The sequence below is a fragment of the Spermophilus citellus genome (genome assembly GCF_964194105.1).
Source record: "Spermophilus citellus genome assembly, chromosome: 7".
NCBI lineage: Eukaryota > Metazoa > Chordata > Mammalia > Rodentia > Sciuridae > Spermophilus > Spermophilus citellus.
This window is the reverse complement of record NC_138188.1, coordinates 153,338,350-153,356,846: the sequence shown is the minus strand read 5'-3', so window position 1 is coordinate 153,356,846 and position 18,497 is coordinate 153,338,350. Positions and strand designations below refer to the sequence as shown.

The following is an 18,497-nucleotide window of genomic DNA, read 5'->3' as shown; positions in this document are numbered from 1 at the left end:
GTAATTTATCTTAAGACCTCATTTCCTCCACCTCAGGGTTTGTGACCTGTGTGTCCTTTTCTTTGGGTGGCAAGCTATTAAAATTTGGCCTAAGCATAAGAGAGTTAGTGAGATTCTTTTTTTGTCAGTAATGTTAAAGAAAGATATTTAATTCCCTGTTCCTTTTTTCTTGCCACTTGCTCCAGTGTCACAAATCTCGGTGCTTATGTGTCCCTGCCAACTTTCTTTTTCATGAGGAGTTTCACTTGAGACAGATCCAGTTAGGTGGCTCTGTTGGGTCTCTGTTCCTGCTCCCTGCATTAGCTCCTAGGGAGCTTCCCTGGGAAGGGAATTTTTCAGTCCAGATTTTGGACACTTATTTCTTCCCTCTTCTTTTTGTCATCGGACCCCAGGGATCTCCCTCCCCACTCCACCCCCAGTCAAAACATTCTTCAATTTAGCCTTTGTCCTGAAGTGTTTTTTTTTTTTTTCTCTCTTTTAAGTTAGGGTGGTGGGAGAAGGGGTGGGAGGGCAACAGGGCCAGGGGAGGGTTTGGAGCTACAATGGAAGCCCCATTCACTGGGACAGCTTCTCTCCAGGCTGAGTGATTTGCTGTAATTAACTGAAGGGTCCCCGCTGTACTCTTTGAAAAAAGGTTATCATTGTTCTTGTTTGCACAGATGAGCTGAATGATAGAGTAATCAGGTGCTGGCCACAAAGGGAGCCTTTGTCTGGGCAGATCATTGAGAAACTGTTGAACTCTGGTCCAGTGTTCTTCTGCCAGCCTTTCTTCTACGTCCCTTTGCTCATTTGGAGTCATTATTGTCTTGAGGGTAGTGGTTACTTTTGTGGTGGACAGGGCTCTGGTAGTCGTGAAGAGTTGCTATAGGAACATTCAAACAGACTAGACTAAATGGTCAGCTGGCCACTCAGAATATCTGTAGGTGTTTTGATTTCTCCTTCATGCTCTTTTTTATTCCCTAAAGTTGGAGTAGTTAGTTTTTAGTGGACATCACCAAGCTACTTGCCCTTTTGGCCTCAATCAACATTTGACATCTGCCTGGCACACGTCAGGTACTATCTTTTTTTGTTGTTGTTGTTGTTACTGGGGATTGAACCCAGAGGTTCTCAACCACTGTGTCACATCCCCAGCCCTTTTTATATTTTTATTTAGAGACAGGGTTTCACTGAGTTGTTTAGGGCCTTGTTAAATTGCTGAGGCTGGCTTGGAACAATCCTCCTGTCTCAGCCTTCTGAGCGGCTGGGATTCCAGGTGTGCATCACTGCACCTAGCCGTTAGTGTCTTCATGTTGAGGGTTATAGCATTAAACAGCACAGAGGCCCTCTCCAATTGTTCATATGGGAGAGTTGGATAAGAAATGAGTGCGTGCAGTTATGGATATGTGGAAGTAAACAGCATAACAGATATTCATACAGTCATCCCTCAGTGTCTGCCAAGAAAGGTTCTAGGATCTGGGAATGCTCAAGTCCCTTATAAAAATGGTGTAGTATTTGCGTGTAACCTACCATATACCTGCTGCCCATTCTCCCATATACTTTAAATCATCTTTAGATGACTTATAATACCTACTGCAATGTAAATGCTGTGTCATACTGGATTACTTAGGGAATGATAATGAGGAGGAAAGTCCAGACATAATGTTTAGTGCAGGTGAAATATTTTTTCCTGAATAGTTTCTTTCTCCCCCCCCCCCCCGCCCCTTTTTAACCCAAGGGCACTTTACTACTGACCCATGTCCCAGCCCTATTTGTTTATTTATTTATTTTAAAATTTTGAGACAGGGTCTCACCAAGTTGCTTAGGGTCTTGCTAAGTTGCTGAGGCTGGCTTTGCATTTGCAATCCTCCTGCTTCAACCTCCTAAGTCACTGGAATTACAGGTGTGCGCCACCATGCCCGGCATTTCTGAGTATTTTCAATGTGAGGTTGATTGAATTCATGGATACAGGAGGTTGACTCTATAGTACATATGTGAATCTGAACCTGGATTTTCCTGTTTATAAGTAGTTACAGAAACATGAGACCAAACGGGATTTTTTTTTCTCTAGAATTTTAAAATTTAGAACCATTTATTCAGTTTACCTTTGTTTACCTTTAACATGGAATGTGGTGAAAATAGGGAAGAGAAAATTTTTCCATATTTAATGGTGCTTTTTGTTTTGCAAATTTTGTTCCCCAGAACACCTCCAGAATTATCTTAGACTGAGATGAAAGCTCGCATTGGTATCTTGGCTACCATGTTTCTAATGCCATGATCTGGGCTTTTCACATGCCAACCTGGGGACATACAAGTTCTCTGCACATCTTAATCTTCCTGTTTTCATTTAGGACCAAAAAAACATCTCCCTCACACCCAGCAGAGAAGCTGTTTTGACTTGCTTTTAGCACACGTGGGGTCCGCTTGCCCGTCTCCTTGTGGGTTTTCTGTGTCTGAAGACCCTCGGAGGCGTGCCAGGTTGCCGATGTGCTGTCTCATCCCCAGCTGCTGCCAGCTGGCATCTGTCCTGTGGGAGCCACCCCCATGGGATTGAGACAAGTGGGTTCCAAGATCCCTCCAGCAGGGAAGGAAGGGTGGATTCAATTCAAGTCTGACTCGCTAGACCTCTCGCCACGCCCTTCTTTGAAAGGAGAGCCTGTGGGTGGCCTACTGAGACCTGTTGGCAGAGGTTCCCTGAAGTTCCTGGGACTCTGCTCTAAACCCGTAGGATAAAGGTCAAGCCTGGAGGTTGTGCCTGGAAGGACTTTAGGGCATCTTCAGTGAGATTTCGCTGGATCAATAATCATAGTGGGAGTTTTAAATTTGGGGTGTTCCCTCCTGAAATGTTTCTCTGGGTGGCTGGTACCTCGAAAATATCTTCTTTAAAAAAAGAAAAACAATGCCAGTTTTATTTCCTGTTCACCTAAACATAGAACATGTAAGTTCTGGAAATCGGGACTGTGGGTGGCTTCACCTTCTTCAATAACACGGCTCCCTTCTTTCTTATTCTGCCATTCTTGAGAAGAGTTGCACCTGACATTCTAGATAACCCCATGGATGACAGACAGCCCCCTTCTCTTGAGGACCATCACTGGAAGCTGCAAAGAGTTTTTCTACTTATGTCCCATTGACTAGAACCTAGTCACAAGGCCGTGGCCTGCTCAAGGCAAGCAAGTCAAGTTTGACTTCCTGGTCATGTGCTCAAGTAGATTTGGGGTTCTCTGGCTGAGGGAGAAAAGACAACAGGCACTGGGGGGGGCAAATCTCACTTGCCTAATTTTATATTCTGGGAGAGCTAAAGAGAGGAGATTTAATATGGAATCACAGGAACCAAAGTCTGCTGTCTTTCTGCTAGTTTTGCTGACCTTCAGCACCATTTTTCTTTAGAATGCAGAAATAGCTCTGTAGCATTTGGGGAGACTCTGTAGAAAGCATGGCTCATTAAACTGGATGCTGTAGTTCAAACCTGTGACCAGAAGGACATCTGTTCTTGGAAACAGCATATATTATTTTATGACTCTTTTATATATCTTTGCTGATGATTTCATAGAGTGATCGGGTCTGCCAACCTTTCATTTCCATTTTGAATCCATGAACAGCCTGAAAGTTCCCATGTGTGTGAGTCGTGGATAGACGCTTTGAGCAGGGGGGGTCATTGCTGACCGCTAAGAGGGAGGAAGGTTTTCGAAGGGCGGGATTAAGTGGGGACCTCAAGGAACAGGTGGCCATCCTGACAGATCTCTTATGCCACTTGTCCTTGCTATCATTAGGTGGCAGCCCGTACAGGTGAAACTGGAGTGAGAAGACGTACTCAGGCCATGTCCAGATCTGCTAGCAAGAGAAGGAGCAGGTTTTCTTCTCTGTGGGGTCTGGACACTACCTCCAAAAAGAAGCAGGGACGCCCCAGCATCAATCAGGTAAGTTCCAGAGTGGACGGAAAGGAAACCTGCAGATGGCTTCTGTGGCCACCTTGATGGGGGGTGTGTGTTATTCCTTTATTGACACTGAGTGCTACTTACAACCAACTAGTTGACATGAAGTTAGTCATGGAGACACTTTTAATAGATAATGTACACCCATAACATTGAACTCTGCTATTAGTCTGCATCCTCTCCAAACCGTGGTTAATTATAGACCTACTGAAAGTGCACAATTCATCTTGAGTCTTCAGCAAAAAAAGCAGGGCTTGATGAGGAAGCCAAACGGGCACCTAAGGACAGGCTAGTTCAGCTGCCAGTGGTGCAGGCTCCAAGGCCAGCTTCGGGATGATCGGATTATCTCTTTGCCCTTGACTTTCTGGGGTTGACATGGAGTGGGCACTTCTCTGCTTTTGGAAATGAGGAGCCAGGAATCTGAGAGTGCACGCTTACCACTGTGACCCCTCCTACTCAGGAACAAGGGGTGGAAAGGGATCTCAGCCCAACCTGGATGGGTGCCGTTTGGGCCCCCTCGTAGCCATACACTGTGGCCCTGTTCCTCCCCACTGATCTTGTTGCTTTACTAGCCAAGGCCACTTTAGATTTTAAGGACTATAGAACCCTGAGTATTTATAGTCTTTTTGGAAGAAGGAGAACATCTGATTCCTGGATGGATAAGAGGCTTCAAACATTTGGGAAGTCATGACCAGATTGCCTATGTGACACATTCCACTGTGCCCTTACCCAAAGTGGGAGGACCTTGGCTGGCTTGATAGGAGGATTCCCTTAAGAACAAAGTTCGAAAGGAGCTCAATCCTGATAGCTGATGTGGCCAGCCAGCAGTGGAGAGGGAGCCTGTGGGAGACCAGATGAGCAGAAGATGAGGGACTATGAGCCTGAAGGATTTTCAGTTTGCTCTGTGGTCTTTGAGGAGAGAGTACATTGAGTTTGCTCCCATGGGCTTTGTTCTTATATGAATCTAAAAAATAAACTGGAAAGTCAGTGGCTTATCAGAACAGTCACACAAGATTTTGATAGTTCTCTGTAAGCCAGCAAGAGCAGGATATGAACAGTCAGCGTTTCACCCATCCTTTTGGGAAACTTGGGTGTCGTTTGGCCTCCATCCTGTGTCATTACAGATGATTCACTCAGACCTGCTATACATATGGGTCAGGAACTCCCAGTTGGACTTGTGTTTGGTCAAAGTTCTTAATTCATGTGGTTCTGCTTTTTTGGCCCCAGGTTGTTGGAGCTCATTGCTCTTGAAATATGGGATTGGATTTAAATAAATTCGAGAGAATGTTCTCAGTTTTTTTCCCCCAAAATCAAAAGGACAATGTAATGTCTTATAAATAATTCTTGTGATTTTTTTTCTTAAAGTAAGAGTTTTTAAAAACTTCCTGCTTAGCCATGAACATTCTGATAGAAATTTACTCGTGATTCAGTACTTTGAAAGAGAAAAAATGTACATTTTTCCTTTGCATTGGAGGAAAAGCTTATTCTTAATCATGTCCCAAATTATCCTGATGATACTTGCTTATTTTAGAGCCAGTATATAAAATTCCTTGTGTCCATGTGTTGGGGTATTGACTACCTAGTGGTATTGGTACCCTATTATGGTTTTCATGGTATCTTTAAGTTAGCAGGATTCATTAAATTTCAAAGAATAGGCAGTTCTCTATTAAAAAAAAAAATTCTGCCATGTTACAGTAACAAACTATAAATATCTTCTCAGGTCTTACTTCAGAAAGTAATAAAAGTAAATATTATTCTTTGTAAATACCTGATCAGGTTTATAAGGCAGAATTCATTTATTGTGAATGAATCTAGTTATTTTCCTTTGCAAGTTTATTTTCTTCAGATTTAGAGACAAATTATCCAGATCTAAAAGCAATTTATTTTTGTTTTGTTTGTGTTTGAATGTTAAAGGTGTGGGAGCATGGCTTTCACAATCTGGTACCATAAATGTGTTACTTGCTTTGGGATTTGGTGTAGGAGTATCTGAAAAATTACTGTAATGTTCTTTCATAACCTTGTCCATTGTCCATGCTTCATTCGCCCCATTGCCCGAGTTTCTTCTGAAGATGATACTTTTGTATGTGCAGGTGTTTGGAGAGGGAACTGAAGCTGTAAAGAAATCTTTAGAGGGAATATTTGATGACATTGTTCCAGATGGCAAGGTAAAAATAAACACGTGTTCCTTTTCTAAAAGTACCATGAGTACATCAACATGTGCACGATGCATGGTTTCTCGGGCTACTAAAATTAAGTAGACTCAATATGAAAAACTGAAATAATCAGTTTTTTTGAAAAGTTATATAACAGGCCAACGAGCGATGGAAAATCATTTCATGTTTAAAACTTGTCGATAAGAACATTCTCCTGCTGACATAACATTTTCCAGACTTATCATTTGATGTGAAAGTTTCCGACTAGAATATGAGAGGAAATTTGAGTTCTGAGTTAGCTGAATATTTTATGTCATTGCTAATTCCTTTTTATGTACAACTTCTATTCCCAGGAGGTAAGTTCTTATTGCCCTCACTCTGCCCACACATGCTATTTTGCTTCCATTAATTCCAAAGAAATGTTCTGATAGTATGTTCTTTTTAAAAAATGCATCTGCCTCCCAAGTCAAGTATTCAATTAAAGATTCACAGACTTGGTTTAACCTTGCACTTTTAAATGGCTCTGATTGAAAGTCCATAAAGGCATTGATTTTTTTTCCTCCCCTTGGACATCTCTAGTTTTCAAGACCCTAGTAGTCATACCAATGGCCTCTTTGGGGGTTTTGGTGTTGAGGACATTACCTTGGTATGATTCTCTGGTTCTTTGACTTCGGATGATGGAATTCAGCTCTGGGTTGCCAAGCAGTGTCAGCAGTGGCACGGCCCCATATTCTAGAAGGAGCCAAGCCTCAGAAACCAGAGTGTGGTGGAGAGTTCTGGCTCTGGGCGGGAAAGAGAGTAAAGTGACAGCAGGTGGCTTTTCTTTCTTTTGTACTCAGGCAGTTTGTGGATTATGACATACTGGAAATACAACTAGGCCAGGTGTGGTGGTGCACACCTGTAATCCCAGTAGCTCGGAGGCTGAGGCAGAAGGATCACAGGTTCAAAGCCAGCTTCAGCAATTGAGCGAGGCTGTAAGCAACCTAGTGAGACTCTTGTCTCTAAATAATATATGAAAATGGCTGGGGATGTGGCTCAGTGGCTAAGCACTGTTGGGTTCAATTTCTGCTACCAAAAAAAATAATAATAATAATTCCAAACAGGGTCCTCTCATTGAGCATCGGTATTTGTTGTGCCTCTCTGTAACACAAGCACAGTTTTTGATATTTAGTTGGTCAGCTCTGATTGGCCAACTCATCTAATACATTTTACATGTTTTTAAGGATGGTACATCCTCTCCCACACAGAGAAGGTGGAAACCAAAGGTTTTTTTTCTTTGAATTTCTGTTTAGCTTTCTGGATTTTCCAACTTTCCAGGACACCTCTTTATTTATCCCACTTCGTGGATAGCATGCCTCATTCTCAAAGAGCAGTTTAGCTGCAAAACTTGGGCTAATCCAGTGCTAAGGGGCACTTTTTTGATGTGGCACGTGGGAGCAGCATTGGAAGATTCCAATTATTGTTAATGGGATGGAGTCAAGTTGATTGCTTTTTGACAGCTCTTTCCCTGGGGTCCAACTTATCTGTGAAAGCAACAATGTTCAAAGACAGAAATTATCTTCTGCAACTGGGCTTAGTTTGGTGGCCTTTACTGAAACATTTCCCCCATTCTTGGATCCTTTTTATGTATTGAAATCATTATGTTACCACCTCTCAGCCTGTATTTGGAAATTTGTTCCTTCTTGTAATTTTCTGATATGGTCTTGTTCTTGGTAATTTGTAGACATGTATTTACCCACCAGTGGCCTGGTTATAAACAAAAATGAAGGCATGCTACTTGGCATATAAACTGTTGATATCATGTTTACATTGCTGAAATCTAACATAATTCTTTCCTTCATTATTTCACTGGGTTCCTAACATTTCATCAACCTCTGGAGCATTTTCTAATTCAGCTTTTTAGTGTGAAGTTTAATGTAGCCGTTGAATGATACTTTGCTCCAGACACTCCAGCGCTTGGTGATCCTCCCCAATCCTCAGGCTTAACTGGGTAGTGGGCAGAGTGGTGGGGTGGAGCCATAGGGGGCAGAGCCTTAGGGGCAAAGCCATAGGGGCAGAGCCACAGGGGGCAGAGTGATGGGGGGCAGAGCCATCTCAGTGGCCTTTAGGAGGTTGCTATGAGGCCTCTCCTCTAATCTTAGAAGTTCATCTTGAAAGTAAAGCTCTCCCTTTCCCAGAATTGTCCAAGGATTATACAGAAACAACATTACCTATCATTATGTAATGCTGGAACATTATATTTATGAACAAGTTCCCTTGAGGCATCATCGTTGCTTTGAAGTATAAATTTCACATGGCACATATTCTTAATTGAAGTTCTTGGCCCAAAACTTAAAATGTTTTTGTGGAAGAAATAATAGCAATAAAGCTGAGCTGATTAGGTGGCCTGTTTCTTGCTTTCTTCCAGATTTCAGTACTTACTTATTCAGGTCGTGCTTGACTTTGTTGTTTTTTTTTTTGTTGTTGTTGTTGTTTTTTACATTTGTGTGTGTGTTTATTGAAATGGGCAACATGATATCCAAGTACATGAAATTTCATAAATTCTGGAATTCATTCTTTTTTTTTTTACTTTTTATGAAATTAGAGGTTTAAAGAAAATATCAGTTGGGAACATATAATTTAAATAGATCCTTTGGAGCAAATTTTACAGGAAATATTAAGACACTTTTATCCCCACATTTTTTTTATTGGTGCATTATGGTGGGATATGTTGTTACATATTCATAATGCACACAATATAATAATATAATTTGGCTAGTATTTCCCCTTTCCCTGTCCTCCTCCCTTCCCCTTAATGTAGTTTTTTTTTCTTTTTTTTTTATTGGTTGTTCAAAACATTACATAGTTCTTGATATATCATATTTCACACTTTGATTCAAGTGGGTTATGAACTCCCATTTTTACCCCGTATACAGATTGCAGAGTCACATCAGTTACACTTCCACTGATTTACATATTGACATACTCATGTCTGTTGTATTCTGCTGCCTTTCCTATCCTCTACTATCCCCCCTCCCCTCCCCTCCCCTCCCCTCTTCTCTCTCTACCCCCTCTACTGTAATTCATTTTTCCCCCTTGTATTATTTTTCCCTTTCCCCTCACTTCCTCTTGTATGTAATTTTGTATAACCCTAAGGGTCTCCTTCCATTTCCAAGCAATTTCCCTTCTCTCTCCCTGTCCCTCCCACCTCTCATCCCTGTTTAATGTTAGTCATCTTCTCATGCTCTTCTTCCCTACTCTGTTCTTAGTTACTCTCCTTATATCAAAGAAGACATTTGGCATTTGTTTTTTAGGGATTGGCTAGCTTCACTTAGCATAATCTGCTCTAATGCCATCCATTTCCCTCCAAATTCTATAATTTTGTCATTTTTTAATGCAGAGTAATACTCCATTGTGTATAAATGCCACATTTTTTTTTATCCATTCGTCTATTGAAGGGCATCTAGGTTGCTTTCACAGTCTTGCTATTGTGAATTGTACTGCTATGAACATCTATGTAGCAGTGTCCCTGTAGCATGCTGTTTTTAGGTCTTTAGGGAATAGACCGAGAAGGGGAATAGCTGGATCAAATGGTGGTTCCATTCCCAGCTTTCCAAGAAATCTCCATACTGCTTTCCAAATTGGTTGCACCAATTTGCAGTCCCACCAACAATGTACAAGTGTACCCTTTTCCCCACATCCTCGCCAGCACTTGTTGTTGTCTGACTTCATAATGGCTGTCAATCTTACTGGAGTGAGATGATATCTTAGGGTGGTTTTGATTTGCATTTCTCTGACTGCTAGCGATGGTGAGCATTTTTTCGTGTACTTGTTGATTGATTGTATGTCCTCCTCTGAGAAGTGTCTGTTTAGGTCCTTGGCCCATTTGTTGATTGGGTTATTTGTTATCTTATTGTCTAATTTTTTGAGTTCTTTGTATACTCTGGATATTAGGGCTCTATCTGAAGTGTGAGGAGTAAAGATTTGTTCCCATGATGTAGGCTCCCTATTTACCTCTCTTATTGTTTCTTTTGCTGAGAAAAAACTTTTTAGTTTGAGCAAGTCCCATTTGTTGATTTTGAATGCCTTGACTTTGAATGCCTGGGGCCAAGTTCAAAGTCAGAAATCTTCCTGCCCTGCTCCAGACAATGCTCCTTTCTCAATAGATTCTCTCTCACCAAGGGTTTCCCTGCCTCCCACCACTGCCACCTCTTCTGCCCTGGGCTGACTTCCTGGAACTAGATAATCCCTGTGTGCAAAATCTGGGGCCTTGGGATGTGAGAGACTGACAGCTGCAGCTCTGCTGACCTGACTTCTTATTACAGAGGGAGAAAGAAGTGGTCTTACCTAGTGTCCACCAGCACAATCCTGACTGCGACATTTGGGTCCACGAATATTTCAGTCCTTCCTGGTTCTGTCTGCCCAATAATCAGCCAGCTCTGACCGTCGTCCGGCCAGGTGACACTGCACGGGACACCCTGGAGCTCATCTGCAAGGTATGGAGCTACTTTAGATTGTTTCCCTGAGAAAAGCAGAATGAAGCGAAGGACTCTTCTAAGGTACATATGGAAACTTGGTCGCATAGAAGGAGGCAGCACTTAAAACCCATTTCCATTTCATTTCAGAGCTACCTTTTGCCTGCCTTTAGGATGATATGCATAATAATCTTGGAGGAACTTCCTCTTTGGGAGGAAAGGAACTCTTCTAACTTCTTTCAAAATGTGTGTGTTTTTTGCAATATCACATCCTTACATTTTAGAAAATCTAAGAACAAGACAGCACATCACCGTGCTATTCAGGACCTTATTTACAAAATTCAAAAATAACCACAGTAAACATTTCAATGTTTGTTCTTCTATTTTTTTTCCTACACATACACATATTTAGGAAGGTCATATTATGGATACTGTTTTGTGCCTGCCCTTTAATCAACAATTGATACATCACAGGCATCTTGAAAGAAGAGAAAAAGTAAAGGGAGTGCAAGTTTGACCTCTGTGCTGGGAAATTCTTAATGTGAACACAGAATTAGCCTGTTGTGGGTTTGTTGGCTTGTTTTTGTTTTGTTTTGTTTTTGTTTTCGTTGAACTCAATTCCTCATCTTTCTCCTTAAGCTATAGAAATATCTTGATCTTTTTCAAGGTCAACCTGGTTTCATTCCCCCCCCCCCCCGCCCCCCAGCACAACCAGATGAATACCCTTGAGTGAGGGCATTATGTGCCTGTTTTTATTTTTACCAAAGCAACAGCTTTGAGATGGTTTTATTGAGTAGTCACATCAAGTCTGAGAAAGAGCAGTTACTTGCCCATTTTATAGGTGGAGAAAGGGAGTCTCAGAGAGCCTCGGTACCTTGCCTGAGCTCATGTCACTCTCAGATGCAAGGGAGAGACTGAGCCTAGTGGGTGCCCCAAACCTGGGAGTTTCCCGGCGTGCTAGTGGGCAGTCACAAAAACTCTTTAAGAACCTAGGTGAGTCTTCAGCAAGGACAGTCCATAAGACTCAGAAGAATCCAGAATATATTCTCAGGGGAGTGGATTGGTATTTACTGGTACTAAAAAAGGGAGAGCAGAAAACACTTCTATCATTGTATTCTCAAAGAAGTTGAATGGATGAGACTTCTTCATTCGATCCTCAATTTGTAAATATTGAATAACTTTCACTCACAAAGGACCTTTGTAGTTCTATGATCAATGTATGTGTTTTTAAAGAAACAAATTAAGAGAGCCCTTTTAAGGAGAAAATGTGGCTCTTCCTACGAGTGGGGGAAATGTAACAGTCCAGTGCAAATAAGCCTTTCAAGTAGTCTTGTGTGGAGGGCAAGTGGAACAGACACTGGTTTCAGGACAAGCTAAAATCAGCCCCCATGTAGATGTTAAAAATAAATTTTGTCACCTTACACATACTTTGATTGCTTCATGTAAGTGAGTTCTAACTTTTAAAGATAATGACATCTGTTCATAATTGTTCATTTTAATTTTTTAGAAAAATTGGCGTATTGAGGATTTCTGCATTCTTTTATTTATAGAAGCATAGTTCTTTAACTAGCTCTTAATATTCTGCAGAGCTGTGGGAGTTATTCTCAGATCTGTAGCTGAAGGTGTTAGAAGCAGGACTCTGGACTTTTTTGTAGAAGCCAAAGCCTGGGAGGTGTTTGCAGGGCATAGCATGGACTTGCAGTGACCTGTGCTTGTCCTCTTTAGACTCTACCAGGAATCAAAGATTAAGCCATGCTTTTCTGGCAACCATTGATTGCTTGGAAACTGATCAGTGAGAAGAGCAATGAATGACTGGCCCAATTTTGGATACTTTTCAAGCTTTACCTTTGGTAAAAACTGAGACAATGAAAGATGACATTTTAACTGCCAGTTTGTCTTCCTCTATAAGATATTTATTTCTGCCACTTGAATGTTTCTGATGGCATCATTAAGGTACAAGTCCCTTTCTCCAACAATAAAAGGTTGTCCTGCTAATATTCCCTGAGTCTTCATTTCTTTTCCCCAAACATACAAACAACAATAAAGAACATGCTGTGGGACAAGCGTACATGTCAAGCATTTAAAAATGCAAAACTTTTACAGTACGCTTTAAGAAACTGAAGCTCCCTGGAAAATCATCTATGGAGGATAAATTATATCGTGTGCTTAGAGCCAGGTGTCTTCTAAAGCTTGCCTCTTTTTTGGAAAACACTTTATTGTAATTAGTGGAACCGATTTGATTCTTAAGAGGGAAAGACATAATGGGGGAACAGTGCCACATGTTATTAATGATCTAATCTAATGGTGAGTGGGGTTCTTTTGTTGTTGTTTTGTTTTTGAAGGAGGGATTGAAAGCAAAGATGCTTATAAGAATGCATGTCTTTATTTCATTATTGTCATGCTCAATGTTGGCAATGGATGCTTCCTCTAATATTTAATAATCAATCTCTTTCTTCTGTCTCTTGCATTCAGCTCATTCTCTTTCCTATTCTCTCTGATCCACATCATTTCCCATCAGTTTGCCATCTGCCATCTGATCACGAGTCAAGTTCTGGTATAGTAAATGTTTCAAGATCTACATTTCATGTTATAGATGCTACTTGAATGATTGTTATTAAATATAACAGGTAACCATGTGGGCCTAGAAGTGGATTTATTTGGATTATTGCAATTATAAAGATAATTGCAAAAAATTCTCTCATTTATATTCACTGATATTATTCATGTGTGACATGGTGTCTGTTTTATTTCTTGCTTTCACTATGTTGGTCTATGGCTCTGGATATCCTAAAAATGATTGGCATTTAAAAAATAAAAGGTCGCTTGAAAGACAAAGGAAAATATCTTTGGAAATTCTGCAGTAGCACCTTGCATATTCTGTGTGTGCCTGGATTTCTGTGTTCAGTAACTGCATGTTTATATGTTTCCCACACCAGTTTCACTGAAACGAAGAGAAGTGGAAGAGCAAAACATGATGGGTTAGAAGATCCATAACAATACATTCTTATTTTAATGGCTAGCACTGTTTACAGAACCATCTATATTGTGTTTTGCTATTTCATCCTTTGAATTAGTTGTAGTAAGATACTGATTTTAAAAAATTATTCCAACTAAACTAAAATTGCTCTGCAATACTATTTATTTTATGGTATAATTTGCAGCTGCCTTGCCTGAAAATGAATCCAGTGCTCTCTAAGTAACTCAAGAAAATGTACATTGGGAAACAAATTTGTACTATTTAAATTATTTCCAAACTGAATTTCTCTTGTTAGGATATTTTTTCTTGAATGTTTAATAAGCCTAAAGCAGGTCACATATTTGAAACACAATCCTAAAATATTCATTCACATTTGGAATTCTTTTTGCACAAAGATGTGTTGTGAACATGGTTGGTTATTTGACTGCCTTGATATTGAGGAGCACAAAATCCTTCTGGAGATTTCTGATGATCTGATTTAATTAGTTCATTAGGATTCGTTCTTTATTTTAAACCAGCCGTGACTACAAGGGTTCAAAATTCAGAAACTTTTATCAAAGTGAGAAGATGCACTGGAATATTAATCCAGCATCCTGTTTTTAGAGTAACCTTTTTCAGGCCAAATGAAGGGTTCTTAGGCTTCAAGTAAAGCATTATATTGGATAGTGGGGTGGGGGTGGGGGGTGGGGGTGTAGCAAGAATCACCCTTATTACCATCGCTCTATTTATTGTGCTTTTGCTGTCTGTGCTGTATTATGCAGCTTATGTGAGCTAACACACCAGCATTTAACCTTCTCTGTATCAGTGTAGAGGTGCTGCGGGCATGCAAGCATTTTGGGGGGGGGGGTGATGAGGATCTGTACTCTGCACTGGGGCCACCTGAAGCTCTCTGGACTCTGATAGTGGTCCGACTCTCCCTCACACTGAGGTTCCAGATACCAGGGTCTTATTAGGAGAGGCTGCTCTTTGGGCCTGAAGGTGGCCTGTGTACCTGGCAGCCTCATGAGAAGTGTCCACAGAATCCTTAATTACTGATATCAATTACATTTCCCAGTGGATTTGTCCCTGTTCCTAAGACCCCATGAAACTTCACTTGCTTTCCTTCCATCTCGGCCTGGAATAGACTGTGACCTAGACCTTTAGTGTCTCATTGATGATTTCATTGAAGACCTGGGCAGATGGGAAGCATATGACACTCTTCTGTCTTATGGGAAAAAACATTTTTTTTTTGTTTATCACCCTAAATAGTATGATTTCTTTTTGCTGTTTATTTGTCTTGATATCTCTCCCATAAGCAGTAGGTAGCGCTCTTCAAACTTCTCTGTTTTATATTCCCTGGGTTTATCCATCCCCTCCTATTGCCTTTGGCATCAACAGTCCTGGGTCTGTCTGACAATAGCATCCGGTATCAAATACAGATTGCAACAGGATGCAAGCCAGGTGACCGAAAATGGGCCGCTGAATGGCACTTGTGTTCAGCTCAGTGGGCTTCAAACTCTCATGATACCTAGGAATGGGATACAGAATGGGGGTTCTCAGGAATCACCAATAGAAAGAGTCTTTATCATCCTTCTGAGTGTACAGGGGCAGCTGATTTCCACTTTCCAGAAATGTGCTTTAGGAATAATACAGGGTACCTGTCTTACATGTGTGTTTATATTTACAAAGCTAAACCACCACTCCTTTTCTGCTCACCCCTTCTCCCAGCCATGCACGCTGCAGAGAACTACATTTTTTCGTATTAATTTCTGTATTCTCAGTACTTCACACCATGTCTGGCACACTTATAAGATCCGATTAAGTGAATGTGATTAAAATAAGTGTTGGAATGCTGTTTATCCAGCCTTGAAATACATGTTTTTGTGTGTATCTATATCTAGATATACATAGGTATACATATATATATATATATACACACACACACATATATATGCATAGGCATATTTTTACACATTTGGAAGGGGGATTGTAGGGCAAGTGGGAAGCCTGTAGAACCAGTTAAAATTAGTTTAAAATTAAAATTAGTTTCATTTATTTTGAATAATTCTCATCTGTAGAGCTTTAAGTATAAGTGATTTTTATTTATTTGATGAAAAATCTCAGATTCCTATAAAGTAAGAGAATAACGTGATGAGTCACAGTGATAAGTCACAGTCTGGATTGTTTTAGAAGCAAATCCCAAACATCCCATCCTTCATCTCTCAGTACTTTAGGATGTATCTTTAAAAGATATGACACTTAAAAACATCGTTCCATGTAAACATGTTCTCTATGGCAATGTATTTTCACACTGCCAAGTAAAATTTTGAAGAGCGTTTTCTTTTTCCTCTGTTATCTTCTTAACTGTGTCTTGGGAATTATTTATACAACCATGTTATCATTGTTTCTTTTTTTATAAAAATTAATTCAAGGATGACTTTTTAGATAGAGAAAATCCATTGACCCATCCTGGACCAAAAGAGAAACCCTGGAATTTCAGTCCTTAACTGTGGGAGGATACTTTTCCTCCATCAAGTAATTTGGTGTGCTTCCAGAGTGGGACGCGTGCCTATTGCACTGACCCAGAGGGAGTCTCACCGGGGAATGGTGCATCCGACTGAATCCAAATGCCTATATTCACACTGACATACTTGCAAACGAATGGTTAATAACTGTCCACCTTCTTCCACCTGGTTAAAAAACCAACTTTGCCTGGGCCCAGATTTTTTTCTTTCATGATACGTATCTCTTTCTTCTCACTCTTCTTTAATGACCCATGTACATATGAAACTATGTCTGGGGGCCTCTTTGGTAATTTTTGCTGAAAACCAGTGATAAACAGCGCAGTGAATCAAATAGAAGTGACGATGTGACTCGTTTGGTTCTATGAAATCCTGTGATGCTTATGGAATTTTACTAATGAGTTCAAGGAACAGTAATGTTCATTCTGAGTTTGGAATGCAAACCTTACAAGAAATACAGAAATGTCGCCCCCTCTGCAGTAACAAATCTCTTTTGTTCTTGGGAGGCATGATCACATGTTGGCGGGCACCTAGTCATTCCTATTTCCTACTGAACAGACGTTTTCTTCTCTTTTTGTCCCAGACACATCAACTGGATCATTCTGCTCATTACCTGCGTCTGAAATTTCTAATAGAAAACAAAATGCAGTTCTACATCCCGCAGCCCGAGGAGGACATTTATGAGCTGGTAATGTTTATGACTGTTGTCCAAGCACATTCTGTAGGAGATTATTTTCAAATTATCTGTGCACTTGTGTTAATTGTAACTGGTGGAGAGGAACAGAGTTGTAGAATAAATGAGCTTCATCGGGAGCTCTGAAGTTGGTGGCAGTGGCCTTACGTAGCACGGAGTTTCCAGAGTGGAAATGCTACCTCTGCTTGTCTGAGGTGCATTGCTGTGCCATCGTGAGACACTGAAATCCAGAGCCACCTCTGGGAATTTTAACCCCTATTACCAAGTCTCCTGGCAGCATTGATGGTCTTCTATTTTCAGTTGTAACTCTGAAATCAACTGGCTGTTGTCAGAATAAACGCTCTAACTCCAGTTTTCTGTGACTTCCACATGCATAGCAAGACCAAAGGGTCAAATCTTGTGGGTGAAGAAAGCTGCCATCTCATTGTGTGTCCCAACCTAATGGAACTCTATTCAGACAGATTCCTGGGGACAGTTGTGTGTTTTCACGGGACATGAATTCTGAACCAGACCTGGCTTCCTATATCAGTCCTACTGCATACTGACATTTGGACTTGGCAAAGTCGTGAGATGACCGTACTTCATGTCTGGGGTTTAACAAAGATGAGAGAGAATGACTCTCATAGTAGATGCTAATGGTTGTGATTCTAATAAACTGGTGACAAGTTCCTTTTTCTAGCTGGGTGGTGTATTTTTTTTAGTTCCAGTAAAGGATGATTTGGGGAGCAAGGAGCCTCCCTTTTGGAGATCTTTCTGCTTGGTGTGTACTCAGTCATCCCTCTGGGGGCCCACTGCTGCCTGCTGTGCACATGTGAATGATAGATACTAGGAGGACTTCAACTTCACCAGAGACTGGAACTGAAAAGTTAAACCCAATGTTCTCTTTTTGGAAAGGGGAAGAAGCATAATTTAAAGATTTAGTGATGTTTTAAGGCAACTTTATTGGGGGTACACTTTGCATGTAATGAAACTCTCACGGGTTTTCAGCACACAATTTGATGAGTTTTGACAAATGTATACAGTCATGTCTCCACACCTCAATCATAATTGGGAACATTTCTGTCATCCTAAAAGGTTACCTGGGGTCACTTTAAGTGTTTTTAAGGATACATAAAAGAAGGATGTGCTTTTGTAACAATCTTGTCATGTTATGCAATAGAAGAGGATCAAAATGAGTCCATTTTTAGCCATCACTTAATAAGTGTTGATACAAGAAGCTGCATTCAACAGAAAGTAGCTGATCTATTCTTTTTCTGATGTGAAGACAAGCCCAGTATTTGTGCTTTATGAATAGAGAAAGGAAAGTCTGTTTCCTTCCTTAAAAAAGGGAAACATCAGCTGGGCATGGTGGCATGCAACTGTAGTTCCAATGACTCTGGAAATTAAGGCAGGAGGATCTGCTTCAGCCAAGGAGTTTGAGGGCAGCCTGGGAAACATAGCAAGACACTGTCTCAACCTTGCCCTCCACTCCCAGATAAACCCCCAAAAGGGAAATGCCTTGCTGATAACCTTGGAATAGCTGAAAGGGTGAACACTTTGTATCCTGGAGGTTAGAGAATTGTTTCCATCCTAAATTACAGAGATTATACCTTGCTAATTACTATGTCCTATACACACAAAGAGCTGGTGTGAGACATTATTTTGAAATTATTGATTTATTTTATTTTTACATCTTGGCTATTGTATGGTATTATTCAACATAGAAGACTAAGGTGTGCCAGGTTTAGTCTGTTTGGATCTACAATTGCTCTGTACATGTTATAATTAAAAAAAATAAATAAATAAATCTGAAGTCAGGCGTGGTGATGCA

The 18,497-nt window shown here is 40.6% G+C and overlaps 1 protein-coding gene across 3 annotated transcripts in view; it reads left to right on the top strand.

The window, feature by feature from the left end:
• The window catches only part of TIAM1 (TIAM Rac1 associated GEF 1), a 366,345-nt gene that overhangs the window by 277,720 nt on the left and 70,128 nt on the right, over positions 1-18,497 (top strand). For all 3 annotated transcript variants that reach the window (XM_081302880.1, XM_081302878.1, XM_081302879.1), the window contains 4 exons: positions 3,747-3,893; positions 5,999-6,073; positions 10,366-10,536; positions 16,577-16,681. In XM_081302880.1, coding sequence (XP_081159006.1) covers positions 3,747-3,893; positions 5,999-6,073; positions 10,366-10,536; positions 16,577-16,681 — 498 coding nt within the window. The remainder of the gene's footprint in view (positions 1-3,746; positions 3,894-5,998; positions 6,074-10,365; positions 10,537-16,576; positions 16,682-18,497) is intronic.